The sequence below is a fragment of the Camelus ferus genome, chromosome 13 (genome assembly GCF_009834535.1).
Source record: "Camelus ferus isolate YT-003-E chromosome 13, BCGSAC_Cfer_1.0, whole genome shotgun sequence".
NCBI classification, from domain to species: Eukaryota; Metazoa; Chordata; class Mammalia; order Artiodactyla; family Camelidae; genus Camelus; species Camelus ferus.
The window spans coordinates 13135432-13150203 of NC_045708.1; the positions used below are offsets into that span (position 1 = coordinate 13135432).

A 14772-nucleotide genomic window follows, 5' to 3' on the forward strand; every position below is an offset into this window, starting at 1 on the left:
CAACCTGGAGCTGAGGAGAGCCCCAAGTGGCCCCTGAATTCAGGTGGCTCTAACATGTCCCTTCCTAGACATTTCCATCACACGACCCTTCTTAAAAATCTCACTGGGTTTTAAAGGGAGTGAATCTGCAGTCATGTGTATCCAAGTTCTTTAGGATCAATGACTACTGCAATCCTGACTTATCTTTATCCAAACGGCTGGAGGCACTTTAAGGAATAAGCAGGGGTTTATACATCACAGTATCCCCCATCAAGAAGCACCGGCTAGAGAACAGGGCTGCACCACTGGTGGGGGGGGGGATCTGCACTTGGAGGTCCGGGGCCGCCAGCCGCTGGGGAGCGGTACCTGCACTTCCACCACGTGGATGGAATCCCAGCAGCCTTTGATCTTCTTTGATCCATCTCCAGCCTTCTTTATGAGGATGACTCCAGCAAAACCATGATCCAGATCCCAGAGGTAGACAGATGAGACGCCGCCTTCAAAATACCTGCAGGAAACAGGCCCATGTGCCCATTAGATGTTAAGCCCGTCAAATTACAGGCCATCAGCCCAGGTCCCAGGGGTTGTCACTTGACAAAGATTCATCCAAATGTCTGTCTGGGATTAAGGACCCTCCCTACAGTGGTTCCAGGGTTGATCCTTGCATTTGTCCTGATCATCTGTTGGTCAGGGGAGGGCATACAGCATCCTTTTGTGGGGTGGGTGGGGTGGGGCACAGAAAGAACACAGGCTTAGGAGTCCTAAAGATAATACGAGTTTGAGCTGCCACTTACTCTAGCATGGTGGTCTCTGGCAAGAGAACTAAACCTCTCTGGGCTTCGTATTCCTTCCGAACAAAGGATCCAGCTAAGTGTGTGACAGAGACACCCCACAGGCATTACTGTTCGATATGCCTATCTTTTGGGATGGCTACTTTACAGAAGAGATAAAGAGGGATAAACAGAGCCCCAGCGCTCCAGACTGCTCCCACGGAGAGCAGACATCCATGCGCTCTGACCCAGAACACTCCACGGCTCCTGATGGCCTATCAGAGCAACTTGGAGCAACACTGTGGCCAGAGATGAAGGGCTAAGCTTGGGATGGAGCCTCCTCCTCAGGTCTGAAGCCACACGGAAAAATTCCTCATTCAGATCAAGTGCAAGAAAAGGGCAGAGGAGCAAAGGAAATCAGGTGAGGACCCCAAATTCAAGAGCACCAAGGCAGCGAGCGGCCGTGGGCACAGGCCCGAGGAGCTCAGAAAGCAAAGGCGGACAGACCACCAAGCTGACCTGCACATCTCACATTCTGCCGATGACCAACCAAAACTCGGAAAGACCTCATCTCTGGTGGCTAGCACATTCTTTACCAGAAAGTCGGTGGCTTCTCTGACCCCAATAAACCCCACATCCCTGGTGCGGCAGGCACCTCCGGGACCCTCAAGGAGGGTGGGAGCTGGCGGCCTTGGGACTCAGGCCGGCACGGGCCCCATCCCCGAACCCCCAGTTACTAGCTCTGCGGACACGTTTATCTGCCCAACAGCTGCGTATCACAGGTACCAGCTGTGTGAACTGGGCCTTGGCTTCTTCATAAAACAAGGATACTATCTACTTTATAGGACTCTTGAGAGACAAAAGCAAAGCAGGGCAGTAGATACCTGATCAAAGATTATTCTTAATTTTAATAACAAAAGAAGAACTAAAAATAAACATATGTGAATTACATCTCAATCAAGCTGTTATATAATAAAAAAAATACACATGGCAAATGTTAATATTTACAGAATGTATGTGAAGGGTATAGAGGAATTCTTTGTAATCTTTTTTGGATAATTTTGCTGTAAATCTGAAACTCTTTCAAACTAGTAAGTTTCTGTACAAAGGTCAGTACATGGATACACCAAGGGGTAAGAAGAGGTGATCAGATCGAGGAAGTAGTGCCTGCTTTGTGAGCCACAGGGCACCGTGACTGCTCATCCTCCTGCTCGAATGCATTGCGGGGACCCCTGGGTGCCCGACGGTCCACACCCTGGCTACCCTTGCCCCCTCCCCATCAGGACTCCTCAGGGAGACTGTGCCCACTCCTCCCTCCCACACTAGCCACTGTGACAAAGCCGGCAAATGCAATTCACAGCTCTGCCTCCCCTGGCAAGTGGGCCTGGAAGGCAGCTGAGGCCTGGAGGATGGATGAGGTGCCAGCCCGGGGGCTGAATGTCTGTGAAAAGGTTGAGGGTGGGGAGGACCCTGGCTCCGGCACAGCACGGGGCAGAACTGTGAGAGAGAAAGCCCGAGAGGATGAAGAGACACACCTGTGGGGGCCCAGAGCCCGGTGCCACCCCAGGTGACCTCCAGAGACTGCCAACGCAGGGCACTCAAGGACCCCCGCTCAGGGAGACTCTTTCTCTTGCCCTAAATCTCTCTCCAAACCCCAAGCAGGTAAGTGTCTTGGTTCAGAGCCTGAGGCCCCATCTCCTCCCAGAGGGCCATCCTGATCCAGCCCAGCCCTGTAGGGAGCCGGACACACATGGGCGGTCCTGGCGCACTCCTGAGACATGTGGAGACGCATCGGTCACCCGGAGACTCAGGGGAGAGGGCAGCATGGGCTCTGGGAACCCTTCTGCTTGCTCTCCTGGCCCTTGGCGACCCCTCAGCTCACGACTCAGCAGGAGGCATACACAGTGGCGCTGCCGCGAAAGAGCAGCCCAGGCAGACCTGCCCATCCCCGTCCTGTTGCTGACAGAGGGCTGGTTTCCAACACACAGTTTTCCTTTCTAGTCTGCTTGCAGGGAGAGCAACCCCACATCAAAAGGGAAAAAACAACAACTTTTTAAAATGTGGCTTTTCTTGTGTTGGCCAAGAGGATGGGCCGATCATTCCTCTCTTCCGCTGGTGATCCTGGAGTGAAGGCGTGGAGCCCCGCAGGCATGTCCATCCTTCCGCCCCTCACAGCCTGCAGTCCTCAAGCGCCTCCCAAACCAGAGTGTGGTTCTTGTCAAAGGCTCACCACCCTGTGATACGGGACTCAGGGGTTAGCAGGTCAGGCTGCCCTGGAAGGGAACCAGCAGAGAGCTTGGTGGCTCAACAGCCCTTGTCGACACCACCCGGTGACCAGTTCAAAAGCACCAGGTGGCCTGTGCTTGAGCCCCCTCAGTCCGTTCCTTTGGATTTCTCTTTTATTGCAGAAAAGTAAAACAACAGCATTATCGTTTTATAAGGCAAACTGGCTGTTTCTCCTCCAACGTCCCACCCTGTGGCCTGGCTCCCACTCTGGGCAGCTTCTCCCCAGCATCCTCAGCTTCCCCCGTGCGCCACACTGACCAGGGTCCAAAGTTACAAAATGTTGGAGACAGAGAAGGTAAAAATGCAAGTTCGATTCTGGCCTCCGTGTGGGTTACTACTCTTTCCCCCCCCATATTAAAATTTTTATTACAAGAACATTATTTTTTTTAAAAAAAGGAAACTTAAAATTTAGCCCATAACTCCATAAATCAACTCATCCCATAAATCTGATTTTTCCAAATTCCCTTCCAGTCTCTGTCCAGATGCTCACTTTTTATGTAACTGTTAAGCACAGCAGCGGGACTGCGCTGGGTTCGGCTTTTCTGCACTTGGTATGAAACGGCGAGCACCTTTCCACGGGGACACGTGATCTCCATAATTGTTTTCAATAGTGGGGATTGTACTCCACCGGGTAGCATCCTCATTTACAGGCGATTTGACTCAATAAAAAAATGAGAGCAGCAGCACCAGAGGTGACGCGGCCCATCTGCACACTGCGCGCCCACTTGCAGTGGGGCGGCGAGGCGAGGCGAGGCGAGGCGAGGCGAGGCAGACGTGCCGAAACGGCCCTGACGCCACAATTCAAGAGTGGCCTCGCATTCCATTTCCCTAAAGGGATCTCCGGGGACTTGAGCGGCTGCAAGTCTCAACCTGATGTCCCAAGACAAAGGGAGCAGAGGAGGGAGTGAACAGAAAGGGCCGACCCAGATTGCCCAGAATCTCCAGCCTCGGCCACGTGCCTGGCCGGTGGCGAGGGGGCTGCAGGGCACACGGACAGCACCGTCCCCTGGTTTATGGCTCGGTTCTGCGCGTGAAGCATTAATTAAAGAGGGACCTCAACAAGTTTTTGAAAATTTATTCTTACCTACTGTACTTTGATCATAATGACATGAAACAGGAAAAAAAATAATTTTTATGTGGTTCACATTTATGAGCTTTTACATAAAGGCTTTTGTGGGTATTTTAAGAATGTGCTAAAATGTTGTCTGAAACCACATAAAGCCATCTGAGGAGTTGCCCGCCAGAACTAACAGCACACACATGGAAGCACTTTAACTGGCCTTTGTATATTTAATGAGTCAAATAGTATTAATATTGTTTAAATGCTAACATGGTATTTCAATAAGGTGGCCATGCCATTGCCGGCGACTCGCTCCTGGGACGTGAACGAAGGCTCAAGAGTGGCCCAGAGCTGGGAGCAGGCTGCCCAAGGGTCTAACCAGCCCCATCCACACTCTGCCCCAGCTTCATCAGGGAGGGAGGGAAGATGGTCCCAGGACCACTGCCACAGCCCAGCTGGGCAGGGCTCAGGAGGGAAGGCCCAGGGGTCTCTGGTCAAGTGGGCAGCTCAGGGGACAGCTTTAAAACATGGACACCCAAAGATGAAACCCCTAGGCTTTTTCTTAGGCCTCGGTACTTCAAGAAGTGCAGGGCTGAAATTCATATATGTGGTGAAGAGTGAGTAACCTGTGAGCCACAGGGAAAACCAGGGGACACTGCAGAGAAGCCACCTTGGAAAGTCTTGAACTGGGAAGGAGTGGGGCCTTTGAGAACGCCAGGAATGCCAGGAGTAGGGGAAACAACAGACCAACCTGGGAACAACTGGAGGAAAACGCTGAGCTGGGGTCTGCCCAAGAGTGAGCCCCTTCAGACAAGCGCCATCGGCTCCACAGTCCTGGTGGCTTTCGAGACCTTCCCAGCAGAGATGGACATTTTCTAAGACAAACAGAGCTGGGACCAAGGAGGAGGGGCCACTCAGGCTGGCTCTGTAAGTCCCACCATTTGGAAAACAGTATGTCAACGACACCTGGCAGGCCCAGGTTTCGTAAATTTCAAAAGACGGGCTCGCCAGGGGCCATGCCTGCACTGGACGAGCCCAGAGCCTCAGCAAGCCCCTCGGGTGGGGCTGGCTATGCACCTGCATAGCCAATGACGATCAAGGGTCTGGGGGAGCGGCCCTACCTCAGGCAGATCGCTGAGCTGGGATCGACAAAAAGCCCGTGGTGTCAAGGACTCCCCTCTCCTCAGAGACCTCCATCGTCTCCCCCTGAAAAGCACCCCTCACCTGACCAACGTCAGAGTCACACATACAGACTCTACGTCTGTCACTCTCCCCCCGAAGGACTTCTGGGGAGGAGGAGAAAATAGGGGAACACAGAACTTCACATTCAAAATGACTGACTTCACAAAAGAAAGAAAAAAACCTGTTTCTGCTCCCAAAGCTTTATGGAGTGTCTGAGGTTGAGGCTTGTGTGGACCAGGATGGAAACTTTGTTTCAGAGATCGGGGCTGTAACCAGGCGTGGCCGATGCTGGGCTGCAAATGTTAACAGGGAAGGTGGGACTGGATGTGGCTTGAGGTTGGCCCTCACTCCTTCCTGTCAAGTCGCCTCCTGGGAGAGTAGCTAGACTTGTGGTTCTAAGACAGAGGCCCTGACAGGTTAAAATGAGTCACACGCCATGACCCCCAAGAACCACAGCCAGCACAGATCTGCTGGGAGCAGGCTCAGTGACGGTCACTTAGACGTGGTCCTATAGCCATTAAGTGGGCTGAGCTGCCTTCCCAGGACTGGCCAGGAGACTGGAGCAGACGCGATCTCTGGCAGTGCAATGACACCTGCAATACTGGGGTACAGACGAGGGGCCCCAGATGCAGACAAGTCAGGGCAGTGGGGGAGATATCACAAAGCAAGGGCCCTAGATGCTGCAAGCGTGAGAGCTTCAGCAGTCAGTGTCGTTAAATAAAGCAAAGAGAAAGACAAGGAATATTTCTTTGGCACCAGAGTGGTTTTCTCATTTGTGAGATGTAAGAGCTGTACCCGAGGTTCAGCAGGCTCCCTCCCAGCCCTGACACTCCTGGATTTGGTGCCTGCACGAGGGCTGGTATGGGGTAGACTCTGAGCACCACAGTGCAGATTCCTAACCTTTTAATCATGCTGATCAAAGTTCTGCTTACAGACCTCCAGTGACAGGGAACTCACTACATTCCCAAGGTAAACATCTCCACTTTGACCAATTCAAATAGTTCTCTTTGGGCCCGAGAGAAAACTTCTACCTACTGCCTTCTGGAATCACCTAAAACTAGAACATAATGCCCCTTCCTCATGTGGTCTTTTTTTTTTTTAAATTGAAGTATGGTTGAGTTACAATATTGTGTTAGTTTCAGGTGTACAGCAAAATGATTCAGTTACATATATATTTTTCAGATTATTTTCCTTTATAGATTATCACACCATACTGATATAGTTCCCTGTGTTATATGTTACACAGTAAATCCTCGTTGCTTATCTATTTTACATAGTCTTTTTAAATATGTAAAGATGGTTTACGAACTCTTGTCCGGCATTTCTGTCCTTACAATTAATCTACCTAAGACATGATTTTAAGGTCCCGTACCTTGGTTATGCTCCTCCTCAAGCGAATGAGAGCAGAAGTCAATGCACCGACTGCACGTCAACCCCTGAGCAGCGCAGCCGAGCATGTCCCTGGGAGCCGAGGCCACTTCTCCATCCAGGGGTGCAAACCACACCTCACTCATACTGACACGCACCGAGCTCGCAGTCATCTCAGACAAAATATTTCTTCTTATGTGTTGTCATGAAATTGTCTCCCACATCCTATACTTTTGGGAACTTGGTATACTGGACCTGAGAATACTACTTTCCACTCAAATCTGTTATGTTTAAGTCTCACAGACATGGCTGTACCATTTCAACCTATCTTTTGGGATTCTGAATCTATTGCCATCCGTGCCCTAGCCAAACCACCCTTCCTTGGAGGTCTTTACCTCCAAGGGAATATACGGTGTATATGGGAATATACATCAAAGTCGGTGCAATCCAAATAAGGATCCAGCCAAGCTCCAAGCTGTGTGCACCAGTTCTCTGAGCCAATTCCAAGACTTTCCAGAAAGATCAGTGTCGGCTGCAGGAAAGACTCTGGGGAGACTGATGGTCAGCTTGGAAGGACAGCTATGGTCTGGACACTCCTGTCAAACCGCGGGACAGTGCGAAAGTGGGAACGCCCAGTCTTGATTCTGCCCAAAGAGAAGGAGCCGGTTGGGGAGGCGGGAGAGACAAGGGAACACAGGAAGTGGGCTTCGCTGAAATGCCAAATGCAGGGTTCAGACTGAAAAATCTTTAAATGTCAGTGCAATTAAAACAAATGATCCCTCCACTATCCACTGCCAAGCTAGGAACACTGGACCTGGGAGAGGATGAGAGCCGTAGGAGTCTGTGAGATCTCACTCCCCTACTCTGTGTCCCTCTGTGACATACGTGGTCTCATTAAAGAGAAGCAAGACCTGGAATAAACGGTCACGAGGGACACTCTTCACTGTGACCGGCTGGCGCTCGGTCACAACAGTAAGGAGGAGATCACGTGGGTGCTCGTTCAAACAGAAGCTCCCGTGCTTACGGCTGATTTTAAGGCAAAGACGGGAGGATAAAACCCAGACGCAGAGCCATTCTACTTTCAGCTGAGGTTCTGTCCCCAATCTCTTTTTGTTTCCTCCCAGCCTGAAAAAGAAAATAAAATCCCCAGCTACCAGTAGTTTGTTTTTCTGATCATCCTTAACATCCTTCAAACATTAAAAGGCACCTGGCACCCACAAGTGGGAACAATTCAACTCCACCCCAGGAAAAAGGAAAACTCTCCAATTGGCTTGGAGGAGCATCTAAAACCTGGCCTCCCTGTTTGCGGTGCAGACCAACATTCTCTTTTTGTAGGCTCCAGGCTGGCCATCAAGAAGCTAAGTGTATCCCGTCCGACAGGACGTGGGTGCTGCCCCTTGGGGACAGCTTCTGGGAAGCCCATGGGAGCTACAGAAGGCAGGCTGACAGCCCAAATCACGAGGGCTTGGAAAATGTGGGTTCTCCTCCCCACACTGGTGTACCAGCCTCCCCTTCAAGCCGCATCTGTAAAACCACTGCGGGGAGGCTCCAGGAAGAGTAGAGGAAATGGCGGAGCCCGGCACGGAGCAAGCGCACAGCCACCAGTGGCTGCGAGGTGGCATCATAAGGCCGTCTCTGGGCTGAGAAGGGGAGATCTCCCTTCTCCTGACTTTGCCGTGTTCTCAGTTGCCCACAGAACAAGGTCCTGCGTGCTCTGTGAGCGCGGTCCCATACCCTCAGCCCTGGGGGTGAGAGTGGGCTCTGGGCAAAACGGAGAATGAGAGCAAGGCCTCGCTGTGGGCTGGCCATGCCCAGATCTGACACTGATGCCCACATCACCCCCATCTGTGTGTTGGGAACAGCTGTTTCCACCATGGTTTTCGGAATACGTCCCAGAGTCTGCCCACAGCCATGGGACAGGTATTCTGCAGAAATGCCATCCAGCACACACAGGTGCAACAATTCCAGAGCAAACACACCAATCGGCTTAGGCATGTGTGACTTTAATGCCAGTTGCACTTAGAAGTGCACATCTGGACGGCGGCTGCACTTTACAGCTTCTCTTTACAAGGTTTTTGTTTTTTTACTTCAAGAGAAATAATGAAGGCCTCTCTGGAAACAATGGTGCTGCTGCAGGGGCTGCCAAGCTAGCTTGGGATTAGACCTAACCGTCCTCACCTCGCACCTCTGAAGCATCCTCTGCCTCTCTGACTACCCACGGAAATGCTGCAACCCTGCTTAGACCACCTCAGGACAACGTGGATGGTCAAGGTCTTCTGGAGTTTCAAAGTCATCACCATCGTCCAAGAGCTGCCATTTTTGAGAACCCAGTTTGTATCGAGGATTTGCTATGTTATTTTACAGTTAAGAAGGTGCAAACCCAGAGAGAGAAAGGAATGCACCCAAGTTACAAAGGTGAGAAATGGGGTGCTGGCTGCCCCAGAGCCATGTCCTGTTCCCATTCCAGGCTGCCTGCCATCTTGAGACCCCCAGCTGTGGTTGGGGGTACCACAGGGAATGCAGGTGGGTAGGCTAGGCCTCAGGGGGCCCTGGTTCAGCCTGTGGGGTTAAATTTAGGTAAGTTCTCTCTCACACACACACACACACACACACACACACGCACACACCCCACCACCACCACCACCACACCACTGTACACAATGCCGCCTCTAGGTGGAGGAGAATGTCTGGGAAGGAAGGAAGGGGTGCACTGAGTGGCCAGGAGTCTGAGGCAAACACCAGGCACCTTATATCGGGAATTCTGGAAAGGAGGGTCCTCCACCTCAAGGAAGCAGCAGGGGCCTGCTGGCTGGACCTTTTTAAGACCACCCATCCTTGATACTTCCACCCAGCAGCATCCCAGGAGCACAGGGTGCCTGGCAGGACGAGGGAGCTCCACTACCGGAGGGAGCTGGTCCTCCCTTCACCCCGACACGTGGAATCACACAACCCCAAGTGTGACTGTGTGCCATGTGGGGACAGAAACCCAAGAATTCTGGAGGAACCAGAGTCCCTGATGCTGACTCAGGAGATCCTGTTTGTAAATGAACTTGTTTTCCGCACACTCATATTTTCCATTTAACTTTCTTCCAGCAGATGAGACACAGACAGTGCACGCCAGAACAACCGAACCCTGGGTGCAAGCTTAGGATGCCAGGCAGAGGAGACCCACATGGATGCTCCCATCACTGCCCTCCAGGCTGGGGGGCAACAGGCAGCTTGTCTGGACCCCCTCTTTACGGGCTCTAGAAACTGCAGCAGACACCCCTGCTTCAGAGCAGGGCTCGTGGAAGAGCTGAAACTTACAGCTCGGGTTGAGGAGGAAGAAACTCAATCCAACTTCCCGGACAATGGACCGGGCTTCTCTCGACGCGCCTCCCACTTAATCAAAACAGCGCAGCTGAGGTGACCCGGGGTCTCTCCATCAACTGCTCCCAGCACTCTCACGCCAGCCCAAGACTGTGGCAGCTGGAGGCCCACGGCAGACAGGGAAGGGTCTCAGAGGCCCTCTGTACGCATGGCTGAAGATACAAGTAATACATGTGGAAACCCAAACACTAATTACACTGCCGACAAGCTGGACGCCAGACACGACTTCCCGGCCTTTGCCCTGCTGTCCCCAGAGCACAGGATGTGTAGCAAGTGGTGCCTGGGGCAGGATCCTGCAGGAGACCCTTGGATGTGGAAGAGGCCCTCCACCTCTGGGCAAGGGCACCGCGAGCCACCCAGACCCACCTGAAGGGGCAGGCAGTGGGGGCAGATGAGCCGGACCCGACGGTCCAGGTTTCGCCTGCTCCCGAACTCTCCTAAACAATTCTGTTACCTCCCACGCGCCCCGCTCAGCGCTTCCACCCACTTCCCAGTGGGGTTCCGACTCCAGAAACCAGAGGTAACTTGGTCTGGCTGTTTGTGGTGGTGGACACACTGGGTAACCTCAAACAAGTCCCGCTCAGCCACAGCAGAGGGAAGTACTTAGGAACAAGCCAGACTAAGAGAAGTCCAGTCAGGGTCTTTCACTCCCGGCCCCTCCGATCTAGCCTCCAAATGGCTCACGGAGGAGCTCCTTAGGATGTGTGTCAGAGGTTCCTGTGTCCCCTGGGACCCTTCAGACCCCTCCCGACGCACCAAGTCCATGCCTGACAAGGGCCTGTGCGCCGCTCCCCACCGCCCACGTCCTGCTCAGCCTTCACTCAACAGCCACACAGCTCAGAGGGCCACCTCCACTGCCCCTCCCCGCCAGGGTACACGGCCCAGCCCGGCTCCCCAAGACCACCCGCAGTTTCACAATTTCAGTGAAAGGAGACAAGGCAGAAGCAGCCCAGGGAACCAGGCGTGAACTTCCAAGAGCCCTCCCAGTGGAGTCACACGAGGCCTAATTCCACCACCAATGCGCCGTGAGTGCATGTAAGGTGCTGTCTCCACAGAAGCTCCTTGGAGGCCTGGTGCCCAGGGACCGCACTGGTGAGCACCCTCTACCTTGCACACAGCAGGGTTCCAGACTCCAGAAGGGAGGGTGGAGTTCAGCATAAACCATAGCGTTTGCATGAACAGCTTACACATTGTGACCATTCCTAATCAGGGAATGGAAGGAAATGGCCAAAATCTCAGTTCCCAGATGCCCAAGGAACAACCCTGCAAGGACAGCGGTCCCAGGTCCGCTCAGATAATGCTCTTCCAAGCAGGGGCAAGCCCACCACAGACAACCCACGGTCCCTCCCCCAGCCACCACTGCCGACACTCTTCCCTACCCTAGTGCCTGGCTTTTGGTCCTTCATAGCACTTGTCACGTTGTGGAAGTCTTTTGCTCATATGTTTGCACCTCATCACCCCATTAAGCCCCATGAGGGCAGGGGCCCCGCCTGACCCACCCCCACAACGCCCCCAGTGCTCAGAGCACAGCCGGGTCTCAGGAAGTATTGGTGGGTGGATCATAAGTAAGTCCTCTCTCCCATCACCACAGGTGGGAACAGCTTCACTCCACTTCTGGAACAGACTTACTCAAGGTCTCCCTGTAGTCTGGTGGCAGAGCCCCGACCAGAACCCGATGCCTCCTATCGTGGCTGGTGACGTCACACAGCCTGCTGTCTCCCCACTTACGCACCAGAGCCACCCCATGGCTGCGAGCATAAATGCTCCGAACATAAGACATCCACACAGGTGACTGCTGCAAAAGCAGAATTCGGTTATGCATGAAGGTCGAATGAACAGCATGGTGCAAGGTGAGCCTCAGGAACAGACCTCACCAACTGCCCCCTCAGCCCCTTGGATGGGCAAGTGGTGCCCTGCCAATAAACAAGGAGACAGAGGCTCAGAAAAGTCAACCGACTTGCTCATAGTCTGTGAGTAATGACAGAACAGAGAATCAAAACCAAGTCTCTCCGAAAGCCCCGCTCCTCCCCACTCTGCTGGGGTCAGAGACTCCCGCTGGGAGGTGTCTGTGCCTCCCATCTTAGTGGCTCCACCCACCATCAGGTACCTGCTTCCCAGACTTCTGCTACTTCTACTTCAGCAGAAAAACTCCCGTTGCCATCTGCTATTCCCACCAGCACCAGAACACTAAAACTCCCCAGGCCCGATGCTCACATCTGAGGAAGGGGTAGTCCCTAGGAGCCCAGGATCCAAGGTCTGAGAAGGCAGCTGGGAACACGGAGTTTCAAAAATCAAGGAAACCAAGGCAACAAACTTTTTCCACACAGGAATATGGATGTCCTGCTCTGGCTGGGCCACAGTTGCTCAAATTTCATCTGACAGGCACAGAGAACGGAAGGAAGGAGCGGAAACACCCCCAACTGCAAGGTGGCCCCAGAGCGGGGAGAGGAGGCAGGGAGCCGGAGGAAGGCCATCTGCCAAGCACCCTGGCCGCTGCTGGAGAGGCGCATGGGCTCTGGGACTGCCACAGGGACACTAGCCTTGTTTCTCTCTGTAAACTTCTTCCAGACAAGGAGGACTGATTAGAAAACCTAATTAAAGCTTTTGAAGATTATCTCAGACCCAAAGCAAGGAAGAACACAAAATGCCTTCCCACCCCACTCCTCCACCCCCCAGACTCTGGCCTTCATTAAGCTTTGATTTCAATCAATTGCACACCCACTAAAATTAACTTATAAAGCCAATAAATTGCAACCGCATGTTTGAAGGTTATTATCTGCTGCAAGCCAAAAGCCAAGGATCGCAGAGCATGGGGCAAGATGTCTAGCACAGATGGGAGTAATCATCTCTGAAAGAGAGCAGTGCCAGCCCCTTCGGTTAGAACATCTGGTCTCAGCAGAACCCGGGCGGACAGAGGCAATGGCGAGAGCCGGGGTGAAAGCCAGAGTGGGGAGGGTTTCCCATCTTCTTTGGGAACCTGAAAACTCAAAAGCACCGATCGTGGAGCTCATGGCAGCCAACTGGCGGCTCACACTGCAAATAAGATGTTTCTCTGGCAGCTGTAAGTGCCTACCCTATGTCGAAGGCCCCGCTGCTAAGTCTCTCCCAAGAAAGATGCATGCTTACGACAAGTGATGAAGTTTTGTGACTGATGAGCTACCCTAGGCTTAGGCCTGAAAGGTCAAGACAACTCTGCCGAGAAAGAGGTGATCCTGTGAGCCAGCCACCCAAGAGCTGGCCCCTTCTGTTACTTCTCCCTACTCCCCAGGGGCTAACTGAGCCAGGCCCATGAATTAGTTAGAAAACCACCCTGGGGTTTGGGAGAGATGTTGACGACCAGGGTGGGAGAGCTTGAGGAAGGGAAGTGATGGTGTTCAAGACAAGTAGATCATGACCCCCCGCAGCCCCAGCACGCCAGCAAGACGTGCCTGTCATCTCCGAAGCCTTTTCAGCAGACTATCTTATTCTAAAATCGGGGTTGTCTGAGTTGTGCTATCAACAGTTGCTTAATAGTTATTCTCTTGGGGAAAACTCGCCGCCATGATCCCTTTCCACTGCTCTGGGGATGGCAAAGAAGGAAATCCATAAATGTGGGAGGGCCTGGAGGGTGGGAGGGTGAGAACGTGGCAGGGAGCTGGGAGGAGCGGGGGAAACAAGGAACCGGTGGGCTTCAAAGGAAGACATGCAACTCACCTCCCTGGGCCCCTACTCACCTCTTGCCCACCTTGGGGAAGGAGTCATGCCCCCAACTGCTGGCACTTTGAAGCCATGATGGAGAAATGCCATGCACAGGAGGGGCGGGGGACGGTACATCCCCATCGGAGTCGCAAGCTGGAGGGCCTGCTAGTCAATCCATTCCCGGCCCAGCTCCCTCACTCTGACCATACTAACTCCATGTGCTGATAATTTATTCTAATTTCCTACAAAGTCAAAACCTTCACAGACCCAGGGATCAAAGCCCAGAGCCAGAGGACAGAAGCCAAGGCTTTCCCTCAGGATGCTGGGGAAGCAGCTTTTATCTCTCGTGGCAGAGAGAGGCCTCTGGGGGCAGCAAGCACAGCCTCTCTGCAGGGCGTAGGGTGGCTCTAGGCCGCCTGGCCTGGATCAGTCTCCACGTGCTCACTGAAGTCTCCACTCATCTTTTTAAGAACACCAGGAGTAAGAACACAGCCGATGGGCCCATGACCAGCCCAGGAGGAAGGGGAACCAGGAAGCTGTATTCACTCCTGTGCACACAGGCATACAACAAAAAACACCCCCAGGTTTAGCCTTAAGATATGAGCCAATGAGGGTGCTGGAGAGGGCAGTGGCAGGAAGGGGCACCTCCTGTCTCTGTTTTCTATTTTTCTTTTGTCAAATCTCCAACCATTCAGAAGATGAAGACAAATCTGTGTGTGAGCTGAGTTTGGTGCGGTCTTTCTGGTACAGAGCGAGAGTCCTTCCTGCTCACAGTCTTGGAACATGAAGTCCCCGAAGGCTCCTTACAGCACAGTGCTCACTACAACACAAGGGGATTCTAAGCCCGATGGCTGGAGTCAGGCAGCTTTCAGACATTTGAGGGAGTCACTGGTCTTAAGGCCAGAACACAAGCTACACCCAGATCTAACTCTGCACTCCATCAGAATCCGGAATTCAGACACACCTGGGCATCAGGGATTAAAGTCAGGGATAGCACTGGGGATGGGCCTGCTCATCACGGTCCTCAATCCCTGGGGGCGCAGGCCAAGCCCCACTTTGAAGCAGGGCGCCCCAGAGAGT

The 14772-nt window shown here is 53.0% G+C and overlaps 1 protein-coding gene across 4 annotated transcripts in view; it reads right to left on the bottom strand.

Annotated features, from left to right (window-relative positions):
- CAPZB (capping actin protein of muscle Z-line subunit beta) overlaps positions 1–14772 on the bottom strand; it is a 130859-nt gene that overhangs the window by 17942 nt on the left and 98145 nt on the right. For all 4 annotated transcript variants that reach the window (XM_014562229.2, XM_032495319.1, XM_006188275.2 and 1 more), the window contains exon 5: positions 346–487. In XM_014562229.2, coding sequence (XP_014417715.1) covers positions 346–487 — 142 coding nt within the window. The remainder of the gene's footprint in view (positions 1–345; positions 488–14772) is intronic.